The sequence below is a fragment of the Loxodonta africana genome, chromosome 5 (genome assembly GCF_030014295.1).
Source record: "Loxodonta africana isolate mLoxAfr1 chromosome 5, mLoxAfr1.hap2, whole genome shotgun sequence".
Lineage (NCBI taxonomy): Eukaryota > Metazoa > Chordata > Mammalia > Proboscidea > Elephantidae > Loxodonta > Loxodonta africana.
Window position 1 is genome coordinate 146,049,432 of NC_087346.1, and position 18,563 is coordinate 146,067,994.

At 43.9% G+C, this 18,563-nt stretch overlaps 2 protein-coding genes across 5 annotated transcripts in view; both read left to right on the forward strand.

Moving 5' to 3' along the window:
• Nucleotides 1-2,016: 2,016 nt before the first annotated feature.
• LOC135231492 (basic salivary proline-rich protein 3-like) lies at nt 2,017-4,065 on the forward strand. Its single transcript, XM_064286322.1, has 2 exons — nt 2,017-4,002; nt 4,049-4,065. Exons 1-2 carry the CDS (start codon nt 3,366-3,368, stop codon nt 4,063-4,065), a joined length of 654 nt encoding a protein of 217 aa, XP_064142392.1. The 5' UTR covers nt 2,017-3,365.
• A 155-nt stretch (nt 4,066-4,220) lies between these two features.
• TAPT1 (transmembrane anterior posterior transformation 1) overlaps nt 4,221-18,563 on the forward strand; it is a 77,454-nt gene continuing 63,111 nt past the window's right edge. The window contains exons 1-2 of one of the 4 annotated variants that reach the window (XM_064286055.1): nt 4,346-4,422; nt 18,337-18,504. In XM_064286055.1, coding sequence (XP_064142125.1) covers nt 18,426-18,504 — 79 coding nt within the window. In that variant the 5' untranslated portion in view covers nt 4,346-4,422; nt 18,337-18,425. Of the gene's footprint in view, nt 4,423-13,725; nt 18,505-18,563 lie in introns of those variants that run through there. The other 3 variants (XM_010591369.2, XM_010591371.2, XM_010591370.3) reach the window with 3 other exon arrangements.

The window sequence follows — 18,563 nt, forward strand, 5'->3', positions numbered from 1 at the left end:
GAGTGCCTGGTGGATTTTAACCGTCAGCCCTTTGGTTAGCAGCCATAGCTCTTAACCACTACACCACCAAGGTTTCCACAATATAGGAAGAGTCCTTCAAATTATAGAAACCCTGAGGCCTGGGCTGAGTACAGCCTTGGAGGCCAGGCGGTTTAGGGACCCCAGGAATCCGTTGATTCTCCTCACTAATGCATAGATCATAAAGAAAGTACACTTGCATGCCTCTGAAGTGCGAAACAATGAAGTCACTACATTTGAATCCCTTGTATGTAAATTTTGGACCCAGTTACAAAGTGACTCTCCAATTGCTTTGCTAACACAGGCATTAGCCATTTTAACCCAGAGGTATCCAAAAGTCTACAAAGGGATTTGCATGAACGTTGTCACATAATTGTGGAGCTAGAAGGGGCCACCAGGGTCAGCTAGTCCAATACTCTACAGTTGGGAAAAGGGACCATTTATGTTATCTCAGGTCAAAAGACTCGTAAGTTGGAGAATCAGCCAGTTCAAGCCTTCCATGATTCAGGGCTTCTTTCAAGTCTTCAGAGTGCTTGATGTTTTTGTTACTCAGGAAAAGCATATGGAGCTAATTTTGAACATAGTTTAGGAGCAATATAGTAGAAGTGCTACCAAGAGAAAAATTTCTTTGTAATTGAAATGTGAAAACTACTCAGTCTAAATGAAACATTCAAAGTTACTACTATAAGCGGGGGGATAAAGAGAAAAATTTTGTAAGCGGTTAAGCTATCAGCTGGTAACCTAAAGCTTGGTAGTTTGAACCCACCAGTCTGTCCAAGGGAGAAAGCTGTGGCAGTCTGCTTCCGAAAAGATGACAGCTTTGGAAACCCTACGGGGCAGTTCTACTCTGCCCTACAGGGTTGCTACGGGTCAGAATCGACTTGACGGTAATGGGTTTTTTTTTTTTGGTAGTGTATATCATACAGGGTTGCTATGAGTTGGAATGGACTTGAAGGCATGTAACAACAACTATAGGATGGGCATTGATCTCACTTACCAATGAGTGATACTGAGGGTCAGAGTGGTTATCTTCCCAGGGTGATACAGCTAACTTTGTGGTCAAGGCAGTAGTCTTCCCAAGGCTTGTAAGTACCGGCATTCTTTGTACTACACCATACTATTCCTGGGAGGAAGAATGCACATGTACTAAGTAGAAAACATCACTTATTTTAAAACACTTGTTGCTTCATATAACAGAGGACGGTTATGATTTTGTTTTGGCAGTAAGTCCTGTGAGTTTACAGGCTTCATTAAGATGATTTTCTGGAGATCATACCCATGGTTCACGCACAATGGGGTCAAGGTCTTTTGCTCAGTTGCAAAATCATAGTCACTGAATCTTTAATTACTAAAATATGAAGTTATGGAAGTCATTTAAAAATTTTTGTATACTAACTACCCAAACCTCACTCTTTAAAAAAAAATTTGCATTTTGCAATTCTCAAAATAGCCACAAGGTGTATATTAACACCAGAAGGTACAAGAATATAGTTAAGAAAACATGCAGCAATTTTACAAACCTTACTTGAATTTACATAATCATGTAATTATGCATAATATATAACAATATAATTTTGGATATATAAATTCTTTTAGTTGTAAACACAGCTTTCCCAACTCATTGAATTTTTGTCCTCTGTTGTTTACATGTAAAACTTTTTTTTCATTTCTGAACTCATATTCCTTGCTCATCAATTTCCTCTGTTTAAACTATTCCCCACCAATGGAGTATTTCCTTTTCTAACAGCTAGTACCGGGCTATGCTGACATACACTATGCCATTGTTTATTTAATTGTTTAAGCCGAATTATCGTAGCTCATTGTCATCAAAATCTTTTTATCTTATAACTTATCTCACAAAGTTATGTGGTGTCTCTTTAATGGTGAGCATTGCCAAGCTTCTGAAAGACCCCTACTGTTCCCTAACAGTGATGTCATAAATTTAAGCTTATGGCTTTCCTTTTTACAACTGATATAAAGAACATGTTCGTTTTCCTCAGAAAACCGGGGGATCTTCAATGCTGTGTAAATTTTTCTTACCTTCAGGGTCTTTGCAGGTTAATATTTTGAAGATGTAGAATATGTATTTGAAAATGCCCTTTCCTGGGTTCTGAATAGGATGCAGTGGAAGAAAACAACTTTCCATACACAATAAACTGATTGTTCAATTATTCATACTCATACAAAAGAAGAATCATGTTAATTAAAAAATTATATTCGTGCATGTTTTAAAAAGGCTTTTTTGGTATGTTGACTTCAATGCGGGCTTCTTTGAAATTGTGCAGTTTCACAACACGTCAGACAACATAATGCAGATACAGCGAAAAGACTCCTTTGAGGGGAAGCTCCGAGTCCCTCAGCTTTCCCCCACACATTTCCACTGCCTCCTCTTGGTCTCCAGGACACCTCAGGTACTAGGTCCTAGCCTGGGTTCGGCTGCTCCCTTCCTCTCTGCTGATAATTTAAAAGGACAGGCACAGCCTTTGGAACGGGATGTCATTTCTCAGTCCTGATATAGAAAATGAGAGAAATCCGTAACTACAACCTTAGGAAACAGAATTACGGATTCCTTCCCTTCCAGCTCCTGCTGACTTAACCTGCAAGGGCAATAAACCAATGAATGTGGTGACAGAGTCAATGGGAACTGACATAAACAAGCAATAAATGCCTACTTCCTGGACGATGAGTAAATAATGGAAACGGGATGATTTCAGAATAAAAAATTAGAGGTCATAGGGTTTTTAATATCTCTTCTCAAAAAGGTACTTAAGATTTGACCAGAGCATTCGTATTCGATTGATTTATCGAGGCTTAGTTTTGACCAAGCACAACCAAAAACTGTATTTCACGGAGGATGGTCACAGACATGTCTAGAAACGTCATCTGCAGGCTGCTGAGGGTCACCTCCTGGCTGGGGGTCTCTCACCCCTGCCTCCGGCCCTGCTGTCATCTCACAGCCCACTTTTATTTTAAACTTGCTGAGGGTTTGCAACCAAGTAAACTCGCTAGTGAGAATCAAACCCTTAGGGTCTCTCTGATGAATCAACACGGGCTCGATTTTGTCCCATGCGGACCTGTTCGTAGCTGCTCTGGCTCTCAAGTTTAGGTCAAGGGAAGTTTCCAGACAGCCTAACATTTGGGGAGGAGTTACAGTTTTCCTCTCGCTAATCCAAAGGGTAATCAAAGGCGCAGGTGAGTCCCCAAGTCAGCAGACGGGAAATCAATGTGCCCCTGTGCCCTAACTCCAGCGCGCGGCAGTCACGTGGGAAGCGCGTGGCAAAGGTCCCGGGCCTCTTTGAGCATCACTTCCACTACCCTTGTGGCGAGTGGTCTCCACACCGCACTCCATGTGGAGTCACAAGCCAGAGCAGAAAAGGACGGACCCAGCCCCATCATCCAGCTCCGACCGGGTTATGGAGCAAGGGCAACGTGGCCGAGAGCCACAGCCTAACCCTAACCCCGAAAGACAGTCTAGAGTGCCCGTCCGTGGGCACATTAAAGGCACAAAGCCACCCTGCTCCTCGGGTCGAGTCCCTCAGGCCGGTCGCTTCCCCTCGGCGCCCCCACCTGTTGTGAAGCTCCCACGAGCTCCCTGTCCAAGTGCTTTGGGAACTGTCAAAGAATGGCCAGGCGACCATAAATATGCAGAAGACATGGAGCTAAATAGCGGCCGTGCGGGCGGTGCCAAGGCCGGGCGGGCGGCGCCGGCGCACTCCGGGCACCGAGCCTGCAAAAGGGGCCCCGGGCGGGCGGCCGGACACCTGGCAGACGGTGGGCAGCGGGCTCCGCGGCCGCCGCCCCGGGGCTCCGCGGCCGACCCTTCGCCCGCCGCCGCGCCCGGCCCGCTTCTCCCGGGCCCCCGTCCCGAGCCCCGGCAGCGCTCTCTCTCCCCAGCGGCCCGGCCCGGCCGCATGGAGCCCGGCGCGGTGCCCCGGACGACCGAGCCCTCCGCAGCGAGGGACGCAGCAGCCCGCCACAGCGAGTGTAGGAAGAAGATGGCGGCCACCGTGGCGGCGGCGGCGGCGGCGAGCTCGCAGGCGCCGCTGACGCCAATGCCGCGCGCCGGCCGGCGGGCCGCGGATGGCGGCGGCGGCCAGGGCTCCGGCGAGGGGCGGGGCGAGGCGGGGAGGGGGCCGGCCGGAGGCGGAGGCCGGGCCGGAGGCTGGAGGGAGGCGGCGGGGACAGTTTGTTGTGCTCGGAACATGGCGGGCGTCGGCGACGCGGCCGCCCCGGGAGAAGGTGGCGGCGTCGGCGGCGCGGACGGCCCGGAGCGGGGCGGCCGTGGCGAGACGGAGCAGCCGGGCGGCGGTGGCGGCCACGGGCCCCCGCCAGCGCCTCAGCATACAGAGACGCTGGGCTTCTACGAGAGCGACCGGCGACGGGATAAGCGCCGCAGCCGCGCAGGTGAGGCAGGCGGGCGGGCGGGCGGCGCTAGGCCGCGGCGTGGGCGCGAGGGGCCGGCCGGGGCGCCAAGGCCGGCGGCGGGCGGACGCTGCTGCGCCGAGGGCGGCCGGCTGGCGAGCCCGGGGCCGCTGGGGCTGTGGGCGCGCGGGGCCGCGGCTCCCGAGACTCCCGCGGCTTCCGCGGCTCGGCGGCCGCTGACAGCTCCTTGGGTGGGTTCGGCGCGGCAGCCGGGGCCCCCGCGACAAACGCCCTGTCAGGTGTGTCCCAGGAGGGCTGCGGTCCCGGCTCCGCTTACTGCTTCCCAAAGGTGTTTTAAAGGAACCTGGCTCCCTTGCTAACGTCTGCGAGCATCTCCGACGTCTAAGGAATCCACAGATGCCAAGCGCTCGGCTGATCTCTTAATTCATGCCAAGGTGACTTTTTGGTGGTTGTGTATTTTCAGCGAACTTGAGTCATAGAAACCTGTTAACTTGCTCTCCAAATAGGGTTTTTACAGCCGCAGCGAACAGTGTTGTAACGACCCTGAAGTTCAGTAGCTGTGCCCGGAACAGAACTATTTAGCGCTCTTCAAAATATGTCCTGTGAACTTTTCCTAAACTGAAACTTAAGTCACTCATTTAAAAAAAACGAAACAAAAAACGCTTAGTAAGAAAAGATGTACTTATGAGTCCTGCTTCAATTACTGGTTTTGAGTATATTATAGTATTACAATTCCTTATAAGCTGTGGGATCTTAGTCATATTTTTAAAGGTTTTTTTTTTTAATTTCATTTGTATATTAGGCTTAAAAGAAAATGGATGTATTGTTTCTTTGAATATAGAATGATTACAGCATTTTAAAGTTTCTTACATAATTTTAAGCTTTGAACAGCAACTGAACCACAATTCCATTAAACTTCTTCCAATTAAAAAAATGTCTGGTGCTCAGCAGTGGCTGTATTCGCAGATACGTCCTGCAGTTCCTGCAAATACAGGTATATGTTGTAAAACTTATTGCATCACTAATTGTACTGGATGGTGAAATTGTAGGAGTACTTAAATGCCACACGGCTGATGAGATGAGATCCTCACTGATTTTGTTAACTCTCAGAACTAGACATAGGTTAGCTTTTGAAGAGGTTCATATCCTTGAAAAAATAAGTACGGACTGGGCTATGTTAAGCCATTACTGTTAACCACTTAGAAATTTTCAATCCTACTGTGTTCGGTTTAGTTGTCAGGTAAACACTTGCTGGCAAGAGTGTTTCCTTTCCAAATTGGCATGATCTAAGTTTTTTTTTTTAAGTAAGATAGGAGCCCTGGTGGCCCAGTGGGTGAGAGCTCTGCTGCTCACCAAAAAGGTTGGCAGTTCAGATCCACAAGCAGCTCTTTGGAAACCCTATGGTTCTGTTCTGTCCTGTAGGGTTGCTGTGTGTCAGAAATGACTTCATGGCAGTGGGTTTGGTTTTTTTGGTTTAAATAAGATAAAGTATTAAACCTTTCTATGGGCTGTCTATTTTATTTACATAAAAAGCACTCTCTAAATAGGAAAAGATATTGCCAGGTTTCACTATAATTTCTTGAAAATATTTTTGAGTTTCAAAAAAGCCAACATTATGAAAGCTTTTTTATTATTGATGTTTGCATGGACAGAAACAGAAGTTGTCAGGAGCATTTTGGTGAGCGCAGACCCTTGAAGTGACACCTCACACTCCTTCCCTGGCTCTTCCCTTGCTGGGTCTGATAGGTACATGCTGTACCCTGAACTTCCATAGACTTTACCATACCACACACTCTTTTACCAACATGGTTTCCTGAGGTGTGACATGTTGAAGGCTCAGTAGTTGCAGAAAGTCTTTACCAGACTTTAGCTTATAGGGGTGGTATTCGTCTTGCCCCCGCTATCGTCAGTTTTGTATGAGGAGAGATGACAGTGCAACCCCTGCTTTACCAGTCACACCAGCCTTGGGGATCAGGGGCATTTCATCTGGAGTCCCCAGCCAGTGTTATTCCTGGTGTTGACCTTCACTTGAGCCCCAGTCCCCTCTCTGTGAGTCTCACAGCCACTGCTGGCCCCAGCCTCTAGCTCTGATACCACGTTTGGAAGAGACTTGGAGCCCTGGTGGCACAGTGGTTAACTGTTTGGCTGCTAACCAAAAGGTTGGCAGTTGGAATCCACCAGCTGCTCCCTGGAAACCCTGTGGGGCAGTTCTGCTCTGCTCTATAGGGTCGCAGTTAGTTGGAATGGACTCGACAGCAACGGGTTTCTGTTAGAGATTAGAATTCTTTCAGCAGGCTTGAATGTCTAGGCCGCTAAATGGTCTCTACCTTAACCCTGACCCTTAGCACCACTCCCTACCACTGCTCTGCTTGCCTTCCTTTCCCTCCTTTCAAGAATTTAGAAAACTATTCCCTAGGGTCTGGCCTGGGCTGAAGAGTCTTTAAGTGGCACCACCTAGTGTCACAATGAAAAGCATGTCTCCCCAAATGAAACTAATTTTTCAAGACTGGGTGTTTACAATTACGGTGTTACTTGTCCATTTATGTTCCTGGTGGTGCCTCTGATACTCTGCTGTCTCTGCCCTTGAGCCCTAGTCCCTCCCCAAATTAGGGCAGGCTTTGTCTTTCCTTTTTGGAAGTTGTAGCTTTCTTGTCTTGGTAGCTTAACCATCAGTTAGTTCCAAAGTCCTTTTTATCATTTCTCCCAAGGAATTTAGGGCAAACCCTGGTGTCATAGTGCTTAAGAGCTACAGCTGCTAATCAAAAGGTCAGTAGTTGGAATCCACCAGGTGCTCCTGGGAAACTCTATAGGGCAGTTCTACTCTGTCTTGTAGGGTTGCTATGAGTCAGAATCGACTTGATGGCAAGGTTTTTTTTTTTTTTTCTTTATAAATAAAACTTTGTTGGCCCATCCTAACAGTCTTGTTGTTGTTAGTTGCTGTGACTCATGGCGACCTTATGTATAGTATGACAGAAGGCAAAGTTGCCTGGTCTCGTGAACCTAAATGAATATACAGATTAGGCTCTTATCCAAACTCTCTCCACCCAAGTAAAATACTATAGATCAAAATAAAGTATTGTGTCTGAGATTCATATTTTTGTTTTATACTTGTTTTTGTTTATATGTTCAGAAAATACATAATGTACCTGTATTAGTTTGTGTATATACAGTTGTATATGACATATATGTGTGTCTACATGAAGCGTAGACTTTCTGTTTATTTCTCTTGTCAAAGTCTTCTATTGCTTGGTTTTCAGAACTCCTTTTTTGACGATAGGTAGATAGGCTGGCAGTAGGCTGAGACTTATCAGATGCAAGTACTTACACCTTGGCACAGTTAGATATGGGTACCCCACTTGTCATTCCTATTTTCTTTATCTCTCTTGAAATGGTCGTCGTGTATTCCGCTGTTGCTTTACGTGGTCATCAACTTTGAGCTTGGGATTAGTGGTCATCAGCAGGAAGTGCAGATTGATCTCTACTCTTTTCTTTTTTTTTCTCATTCTTAAAAATACTACCAACTTCTACTGTTGTCATTTTTTAATATAAGACCAACTAATAATTATATACTATCATATTTTTATGCTTGCTCCACACTTCCCTCATCAACAGAAATTCTAGTTGGGAGAGTGCCTATATAACCATATTCTCATTTAGGAATCTCGGTCTAGCAAGTCGACTTTGAACGAAGAATTAGGTAATTTGTGTTCTTGGCTTGTTTCAGTTGTTGAATTGCTTTGTAGACTCTATGCTTAGCCTGCTTACTTAATCCATTCGGCTCTGTTTCATAACGTCACCACTAAACAGTTTAGCATCTCAAGTGTCTAAGCTGGTTCTAGTCACTGTGGAGACTTAACAGTAGAAGATTTGGTGTAAAAATAAGTATAATACCTACCGGTGAGGATGAAACAATGCCTATATAATGCAGGTATTGGAGTGTGCATAGGGGTGGGTAGTGCTTGTAGAAAAAAGCCTGAAGTCAGGTGTGGGTGAAGAATATTGTTTGTGATTATAACAGTGCCATGGGGCTTATTATCTTTTTTTCTTAATGGTGACTCTTCACTTCTAGAGCTTATATTCGGCTATTACCCTTTTCTTTTGCGGCCCTTCTCTGTCTTTACGCATCATGAAATCTCTTGTTTTATCCTACAAGAGAATAAGCAGAGGCAGGGAGAAAGGTTGAAACTCAGAAAAGCCAGTTGATCTCCTGTTTAGCAGTTCCCACAACAGATTTGGTGGAGGGCAAAGGCAAGTTCTTCTTGTAAATACCGTATTTTTATTATCTATGCATTTTCATTTAACCAGTCTTCACCACCCATGGACAGTTACACAGTTATCCCTACACCTCCATACTTATCCTGATGGTTAATTAAAGGCTGACTGATTCTGAAATTACGCTCTCGAGTCAATTAATTTCTCATTTACAAATGAAAATAAGGATAATTGTTAAACTGACTGAAAGATTATTTGCAGTAACCCCATCCCTGATACAGATAAAATATAATTGGCTACTTCCCTTCTGACAAACTGTTGCTCTGCTTTTAAAATTCTCAACTGCTTTACTTACCTAGGATATGTAAGCTAAACAAGCGATGAAAAGTTACTCATCTTGGTCTTTGACAAGTTCAATATCTTAGCTTTTTAAAATGTTCAACTTTAACTAATTTGCCTTCTAAAATTCAGCCTCGCTGTTCATTTGTGATCCGTTTGGGGAACAGTTGCCTAAAAGGAGTTTCTGGGAAGACTGTAGAGCATTCACTGTGTGATCAGTGGTGTTCTTTTCCCATTTTTGGTCTTTCGTGACCTTGGGCATAGTCGATATTTTTCATCAATACATTCATGAATATTTTTATCTATTCTTGACTTCCGTAAGTGAGACTACTTATAAACAGTTCTCTGAGGGTCTTCAAAACTTGATTGTACTACATAATATGGTACCCTTATTTACCTTTGACTCTGGAAAACAGAGTTGGTGTTGGATTGATGACCAATTCCCAATTGGCTTATGTTTGTTTTTTTTTTTAAAATTGGCTTATAGAAGGGTATGTCTCTGTATTTACTTTTAAAATTTTAGTGAAACTTTGTTGTTGTTCAGTGCCATTGAGTCGATTCCGATTCATAGCGACCCTATAGGACAGAGTAGAATTGCCCCATAGGGTTTCCAAGAAGCAGCTGGTAGATTCGAACTGTTGACCTTTTGGTTAGCAGTCAAGCTCTTAACCACCGCACCACCAGGGCTCCAAAGTTTAATAAGTTTTAAATTATTTAAGACTTTGGAGATTTACATGTTATATAGGATCTCTGAGACTGGGAACAGACTTGACAGCACACAACAACGTTCTTTACCTGTGGGTACCACTCTTTGACTCAGAAACTCTGCAAGCTAAGTGTACTCTAGCTTTTTCCTTACTTTGGGTGGTATTCCATTCCTTCTTAGAAAAAAGTCACTCTCATTTGTGTAAAATTTTTTTTAACAGTTAATCAGTATTACTTTCCAATTTTTTTTAATGGTCAGTGCCATTTTAAGAAAGATGTATTTAGACATATTATTGAGCATATAAATATATTTATGATTATTCATTACTTTCAATTAATAACTTTTTATACTGTTTTATTTCTGAAAAAGCTCTCAGAAGATAATTAAACAGAGTATTCTTTTGTGGGTGAAGAAGCAGCAAAAAGAAGAAGCAATTTAAACTATTTTCAGTTTAAGAAACTGGGTAACAGAACAGCTCTGTGATAGATGAATATTGATTAAAAATACATTGGAAGAATTGATTTGGATTTATGGTTGGTATAATTTTCCTTATATTAAATATTCACACTTGGTAAAACTTAGTTCTAATGTAGAAGCGTTTGTTTGTTATAATTAAATAGTAAAATACTTCTATTTTTAAAAGATTTGTACTGATGATATTTCTTCTTGGTGAGAACTGGATAAATGAAGTAAAATCAGTTGACATCTAAAAAGTTGGCAGTGTTCAGAGAATAAATATTTGAATTATTTTATTTTGGGAAAGGCTTTGCTTTTAAATTATAAAGACAGATGATTGGTATAACAAATGAGAGTGACTCTTTTTCTAAGAAGGAATGGAATACCACCCAAAGTAAGGATAAAGCTAGAGTACACTTAGCTTGCCGAGTTTTTGAGTCAAAGAGTGGTACCCACAGGTAAAGAACGTTGTTGTGTGCTGTCGAGTCTGTTCTCGCTCACAGAGATCCTATAGGACAGAGTAGAACTGCCCGTAGGGTTTCCTAGGCTGTAATTTTTACAGGAACAGATTGCCAGATCCTTCTCCTGAGGACGGACTGGTGGGTTCAAACCACCAAACCTTTCAGTTAACAGCCTAGTGCTTAACTGCTGCACCATCAGGGCTCCTAAAAAGCAGTAGCCTTTCTAAATAATTAGCCTGTCAACTATGCCCTAAATCACAGGACAAATAAGTGCAGATGAGTCTGTAGAATGCCGGAGAACAATGTTTTAAAAACATAAATACAAAAGCAAATGAAAACACTAAAGCAGGAATACACTTCAGAACAGGACTGAATAGCAAACTGCAAAGTGTATATCAACAGCCAGGGAAAGGTGGGAGTGGACCAGTCAAAGCAGCAGGGCTAACTTAATAACTCATGACCTAAGTCAGCATATTCCCCTTCCTCCTTCAGTAGGAATCAAAGGATCTTTCTGACCTGTTGAATCCGTATCAGGACCAGGGCATCTTCTCTCTGTGTAATTATTAGAGGGATGATAATTTTGGTGTAGAAGAGAAAGCATGCTGAACTTCAAAGATCTAAGTTCTACTCCCAATTTACCCTTTATAACTTTAGGGTGACTTTGGACAAGTCACTTAACCTCCATGAGTCTCAGTTTCTTATTTACAAAATATGCATGCCATCTTAGCTCTGTTTAGCTCTCAGAATTGTTCTGACAATTGTACATAGCATACAAGACCTTTTTAAACTGCCTCATGCCATGAAATGGCCTCTTCTCCAGGAGTGAATGAGGAGGTGGTGATGTAAAGCTTTGGAAATATTTAACGTGAAGCTTGCTTCTACTGTTAGTACTGGTTTAATGTGTCTTTTAAAAACCATTCCCCAGACCATTAGCATGGTGTCAATCATGAACAAAAGACTACTCTTGCATTCAGAACTCACTAGGGGCTGGACATCAGGAACATAGGAATACATGGTACTTGTACTCAAAAGCTCATGGTCTGGTAAAGGGGCCAAGTAGTTAATATTATAGCTTCATAGAAGCAAGCCCAGGGTGCTGTAGGAGCGTAGAGGTTGGTGTGGGGGAAAAAGTGTCCCATCTTTCCATAAAGAACACAATGGCTACTGTTTACAAAAGCATTTGAAAGGAGTGGTGGGGAGGGGAAATCACTAATTAGACAGTAGAGAAGTATTAACTTTGGTGAAGGGAAAGACAACACACAATATAGGAGAAGTCAGCACAGCTTGACCAAGGCAAAGCCATTGAAGCTTCCTAGACACATCCAAAAACCCAAACCAAAACCAAACCTAGTGCCGTCGAGTAGATTCCGATTCATAGCGACCCTATAGGACAGAGTAGAACTGCCCCACGGAATTTCCAAGGAGCGCCTGCAGATTTGAACTGCCGACCCTTTGGTTAGCAGCCATAGCACTTAACCACTATCCCACCAGCATTTCCAGACACATCCAACCACCTTGAGAAACTGAGTTACTGGGGCTGAGGAGATCTAGGTCTTGGGACATCTAGGTCAGTTGGCATAACATAGTTCGTAAAGAAAATGTTCTACATCCTCCTTTGGTGAGTAGCGTGTAGGGTCTTAAAGCTTGTGAGTAGCTAGCTAAAATAATGTCTATTGGTCCCAGCACATTTGATGCAAAGGAGAATGAAGAAAACCAAAGACACAAGGAAAATACTAATCCAAAGGACTAATGAACCACAGCCTCTACCAGCCTGAACCCAGAAGATATAGATGGAGCCCGTCTACTACCACCAACCAGTCTGACAGGGATCGCAATAGAGGGTCCCAGATAAAGCAGGAGAAAAATGTAGAACAGAATTCAGATTCACAAAAAAGGCCAGATTTACTGGTCTGAGAGAGACTGGAGGAACCCCTGAGACTATGGCCCTCAAACACCTGCAAACTCAGAATTGAAGCCACTCCCGAAGTCAACCTTTCAGCCAAAGATTAGACAGGTCTCTAAAACAATAGCACACGTGAGGAATGTGCTTCTTAGTTCAATCAAGTGTGCAAGACCAAATGGGCAGCACCTGCCCAGAAGCAGAGATGAGAAGGCAGGAAGGCACAGGAAAACCAGACGAATGGACACAGAGAACCCAAGCGGGAAAAGGGGAGAGTGCTGACACATTGCAGGGATTGCAACAGATGTCACAAAAACAATTTATGTATAAATTTTTGAATGAGAAATTAAGGAAAAAAATTCGAGACAGTGATAAGCAAAATAGTCTAGTGGGGAGGGAAAAGCACACACTTTAGTGACAGACTGCTTGACTGTTATCTCAGGTTCTACCGCTTACTCCCTGTGTGACCTTGGAGACCTACCTAACCTCTCTGTGCCTTGATTTCTTTGTCTGCAAAATGGACCTAACAGTAGATCCTGTCTTGTAGTTGTGAGATCTGTACACTCAAAATGTGTTTTTATCATTTGGTTATTTTAAATGCTTACTTTTAAATTGTCCATTGTGGAATCTAAATTGGTATTTATAACTAAAATTCTTCCATTTCTAGAACTCTGCTAAGACACTATTTTGTATTTGGAATATAGTTAAAATGTGCATGCTTATATCATATAATAACTTGTTTACAGAAAAGGAGTTACTTAGATTATGTAATTTGTTAGATATACTTGTTACATTATTTTTTAACCATAGAACCCAGATTGCAGAAGTAGGATCTGTAAACATTAGGTAGCCACCAACGAGAATTGGTAAATATTGCAGAAGTTGTGAAACTAATAGTAAGTAGTTAACACTGTGTCATGCTTTGTGGTTTTTATACCCTTTTGTACAAATTCTCTCTTGGTCCTTTAGCAAGCTGTGTGGAAGGCAAGCAGGTAAACAGGAGTTATAACACTGCTCTAGCCTCAGTGTCGTCCTCTGTGCAGTTGAGATTTATGACTCGACCAGGGTCACTGGGCTGGTGTGTGATAGAGTGGGTGCCAGAACCCCCTTCTTCTGATGGCCAATCCTGAACTCTTCTTGCGGATCGTCACAGAACTGTCATGGTGAAGGTTTTGTCTTCTGCGATCACCAGGAAGACCCCTTTGTGGAGGATAATTTTCTAAATCAACAAGGGTATAGCTATCCAAACCTTTTTGTTTAAATTGGTTTTTTAATTTAAAATTGTTGCGCGGTAACCTATTTCTGTATCTCTCTAAGACAGATCACATACTGTAGGGCTGCCCAGCTTCCCTCCCCTGCCCTTACCATGGGTAATGAAAGTCTCCCCATCCATGCACCCTAGATCCCAGAGCCCTCACTGGCTGTGGCTTCATCATGGCACACTGCTCTTAGGGGCTTGGAGGTTCAGGTACCTTTTTTGGCTATGAGTTGGAATTGAATCAGCAGCAGTGGGTTTGGTTTGTTTTTGGTTTTATACTTAGACATACACACAGCAGAGATTCCTGGATCTTCAACAGCTGCTACATTGATTGAGGCACCAGTGGCTTTCTGCTCTTTCTCTGCTAACTCCCCCAGTCTTGGAACAGTTCTGTCTCAGTCACAGGCTCTCTGCTCTTGCTGAGAGTCTGGTGTTCTCTTCTTTTGTCACTTCTGATTTCTGCTTCTGATTTTCTCTGCCATACTCTTCACTGTGATTTTTTTTTCCCTTCTCAGCTTCATATGTTGTTTTGGCGAGCATTTGTTGAGCACCTGTTAAGTGCTCACCCCGGGGATGCACAGGTGAATAGAAGGCCAGCCAGGCAAATGCATGTAACTGTGCAGAGCAGCGTGGGCCAGTGCAGGCGCTGAGAACCATGCGGGGAAAGGACACATTCTGCCTGGGAAACAGGGGGACGTCTTCACTGAGATGGTGACATCTGCCCATGTTCACTTGTGAAAAACTGGAAGGGAACTCCAGGGCCAGGAACAGTGTGAACCAGGGGACATGTTTGGAGACAGGTGAAAAGTAGTGTAACTAGAGGATTGTAACTGACATTCAGGGGAGGCAATGTGTGGCCTGACTGAAAAGACAGCATGGGGCCAGGTTAAAAGGAATCTGGTGTCACCACCACAGATGAGCCAAACGTTATTCTGAGGTAATGAAGAGCCACTGGAGGGTTTCAGCAGAGTGACACTTGAGCTGTGAGCACCGTACCTTTGGCTGCCAGGTGAAGTTAGGATTGAAGGGAGCTCAGTCAGAAAGCTTTTGCAGTCACCTGGAGAGAGATGAGGAGGACCGTGCCAGGGTAGAGTGTAGAAAAAAGAGGAAAGGCTAATTGTTGCAGAGGAAGAATCAATAGAGCTTGGTGAGGGGGCCAACAGGATGGGCAGAATTGGCCCTGGATTTTATCTTAGCAGTGGTACCACTGGTGATGGTATTAACTGAAATAAGGTCTGCAGGACAGGAGCAGAAGTGGGGAAGATACTGAGTTTGGTTTTAGAGGTAGTAGGTGTCAGTAGGATATCCACATGGACTTGCCCAAGAGGCAGCTTGAACTATGGGTCCAGGCCTCAGGAGTCAGCTGGTCTGTGACTTCAGGGTTTAGATGACAGTGTAAACCTTAGGGATGAGTGAGACAGTGCAAGGACAGCATGTGTAGGAAAAAGAGAATGGGAGACCGAGGGCACCTCAGGGCATGCCAGCATTCAAGGGTGGCTGAGGTTTCACTCTAATTTGCTTTTGGTTAAGATGTAGTGAGGAGAACATGTAAAGATCAGGTGGAGGAAGAGGAGGGAGCCATCAAAGAGGTCAGAAAAGTCAGTGATTGGAGAGAGGAGAGTGTCCCCAACAGGAAGGCGTGGTCAGGATGGCAGTGGCACCAGGGGGTCGCGGGATCAGAGACTGCTCAGAGATTACGTAAGGTTAAGTGCCCTTTGGAGCTCATGACTCAGAGCTCCCCAGGGTCAGTGAAAACTTGTGTGTGGAAACGCTTCTTCCGAATGTCCTACTGCTTCTCAGTTTTCACGAAAAAGACGTCAGCTAATCAAAATGTTCATTCTAGTTGGAAAACTGACTGAACAGAGTATAACTTTTGATCTTTGATTCTTTTGGCAGTTCTTATTATTTGCACCTCTCTAGGCTTTCTATTTCCCCTCTTCAAGGAGCAGATCTTGTTCTGTTTCTAGCCAGGCTGGAGAATCTTAAAAAGTTTTAGCCAAAAGTTTTATACTACATAGATTTGGTTATACTTCTTGTTAGGTGCCGTCAAGTTGATTCTGACTCATAGCGACCCTGTGTACAACAGAACGAAACACTACCCGGTCCTGCGCCATCCTTACAATCTTTGCTATGTTTGAGCCCACTGTTGCAGCCACCGTGTCAATCCATCTCATTGAAGGTCGTCCTCATTTTCGCTGATCCTCTACCAAGCATGATGTCCTTCTCCAGGGACTGGTTCTTCCTAATAGCATGTCCAAAGTATGTGAGACAAAGTCTCACCATCCTTGTTTCTAACGAGCATTCTGGCTGTACTTCTTCGAAGACAGGTTTGTTCCATTCTTCTGGCGGTCCATGGTGTATTCAATATTCTTCACCAACACTGTAATTCAAAGGTATCAGTTCTTCAGTCTCTCTTATTTATTGTCTAGCTTTCGCATGCATATGAGGCAATTGAAGATACTATGACTTGGGTCAGGTGCAACTTAGTCCTCAAAGTGATGTCTTTGCCTTTTAACTTTTCGAAGAGGTCTTTTGCAGCAGATTTGTCCAATGCAATACATTGTTTGATTTCTTTACTGCTGCTTTCATGGACGTTAATTGTGAATCCAAGTAAAATGAAATCCTTAACAACTTCAGTCTTTTCTCCTTTGTCATGATGATGTTGCTTATTGGTCTAGTTATGAGGACTTTTGTTTTGTGTCGAGGTGTAATCCATAGTGAAGGCTGTGTAGTCTTTGATCTTCATCAGTAAAATGCTTCAAGTCCTCTTCACTTTCAGCAAGCAAGGTTGTGTCATCTGCATATTGCAGGTTGTTAATGAGTCTTCCTTCAATCCTGATGCTACATTCTTCTTCAGCTTCTTGGGTTATTTGCCCAGCATACAGATTGAACAAGTATGGTGAAAGGATACAAACCTGATGCACGCCTTTCCTGATTTTAAACCACGCAGTATCCTCTAATTTGTTATACTAAAGCCTTTTAATCTGAACTCGTTAGTATGCGTGATAGAGCTCACATCTTGTATGCATTTAACTCACCTGACTTCAGCTGTGCGTGTAGTGAAACGAGAAAGCATGATGTACATGGCACATTTGATGGCTCTGCCTGCCCCGTCCTAGGCTGAGGTAGGTGGAGGTCTGCTTTCCCTCCATCTCTCACCTCTCGGATACCTTTCGTAGTGTCACGAAGTCTCCAAACAGATGACGATTCTGGTATTTAAAGAAATGTGTTTTGTGTGTGTGTAATATAACCTCCTAAACATAAGCATGAAGCCCTGGTGCTGCAGTGGTTAAGTGCTTGGCTGCTAACCTGAAGGTCATCCGCTCTGTACGAGAAAGATGTGGCATCTGCTTTTACAAAGATTTACAGCCTTGGAAACCCTTGGGGCAGCTCTGCTCTGTCCTATAAGGGTCACTGTGAGTTGGAATCGACTCAACTGCAATGGTTTGGGGTTTTTTGGGGAAACATGAGCTACTTGGTCTGATGCTCAAAGAAATAGCAATCTGTTCCACCGTGGGAGGAAGGAAGCTGTTTAAGAATTAGTCTGTTTCTAATGTATCTTTCTAAGAGATTCTTAAGGGCATTGTTGACTATATACCATTTTCCCCTTCCATGAAGACCTTAGATCCTAGCAGTCATATAAGGTGTACCTCCTTAATGAGATACCAGTTGCCATACAGTCGATTCCAGCTCCTGGCAGTTCCATGAGTTGCGTAGTAGACGTGCACTCCATAGGGTTTTCATGGCTGTGATCTTTTGGAAGTAGATCACCAGGCCTTTCTTTTGAGGTGCCTCTGGGTGGATTTGAACCACCAACCTTTAGGTTAGTAGTCAAGTGCTTAACACTTTGTGCTACCCAGAAACTCCGTTAATTAGATATGCACGTAAGTGAAATCAGCCTTCTCTCTGTCGTTCTTTGGAAGTAACACCAATGCTACGTTTGAGAAGAAGGGCCACAAGACAAGTACTGAGCAAAGAGGGTAATTTGAAACCTTCTAGTATCCTGAGTTCCAGAGGAGATTGGTGTACTGGGGAGTAAGAGCAGGAAGGTGTGAGTGGAGGGTCCTGAGGGGCCATTGAGGTGATGGGCTGTCAGGGACGCAGGCACATTGAAAAGAGTTCGGATCATGCTTCAACAGCCTTAGCTTCTCATCTCAGGACTATGAGTCATGGGGAGTAGAAAGTGCTTAACCTTTCTTTCCTTGTGTGGACAGGGAAATTGAGCTTCTCTGTGAGATTTAAAGGACTCTGCAGACGAATTTGCTTAGATGGAACAGAGGAAACAGCAAATGGACAGATGCAGGGAAAGGAATGTATTACAGGTTTGGTTGAAGTTCTACCTTTTGTAACAGTTATGATTACCATCATTTCAGTAAGCCTTCACGTAGGGAAATGACATTATTAGACACATTGTTGGCGTCTTTGAGCCTAACTTAGGAGAAATAAAGCGCACCAATGCCCTGGTTTTCACTCAGGACAGATAGTTCTTGGACTAGAGTACTGCTTATTAGATGGCTTGGCTTCCTTTTGACTTAACATAAACATAGTCCATTTTATATCTTCTTGATATCTATTCTTTTCCCTCCTCTCTTCATCTCTCAAGGAGCCCTGGTGGCACAGTGGTTAAAGCGTTCGCTTGCTAACCGCAGGGGTGGCGGTTTGAACCCACCAGCCACTCCGCGGGAGAAAGATATGGCAGTCTGCTTCCGTAAAGATTTACAGCCTTGGAAACCCTGTGGGGTCGCTATGAGTCGGAATCGACTTGACGGCAGTGAGTTTGTTTTTTTGTTTTTTTTTTTTTGGTTTCTTCATCTCTCTATCAGTCTAGGT

Excerpts from the sequence above, each read along its gene's own strand:
- LOC135231492 (XM_064286322.1), top strand. The coding sequence starts at position 3,366 with ATGTGGAGTCACAAGCCAGAGCAGAAAAGGACGGACCCAGCCCCATCA.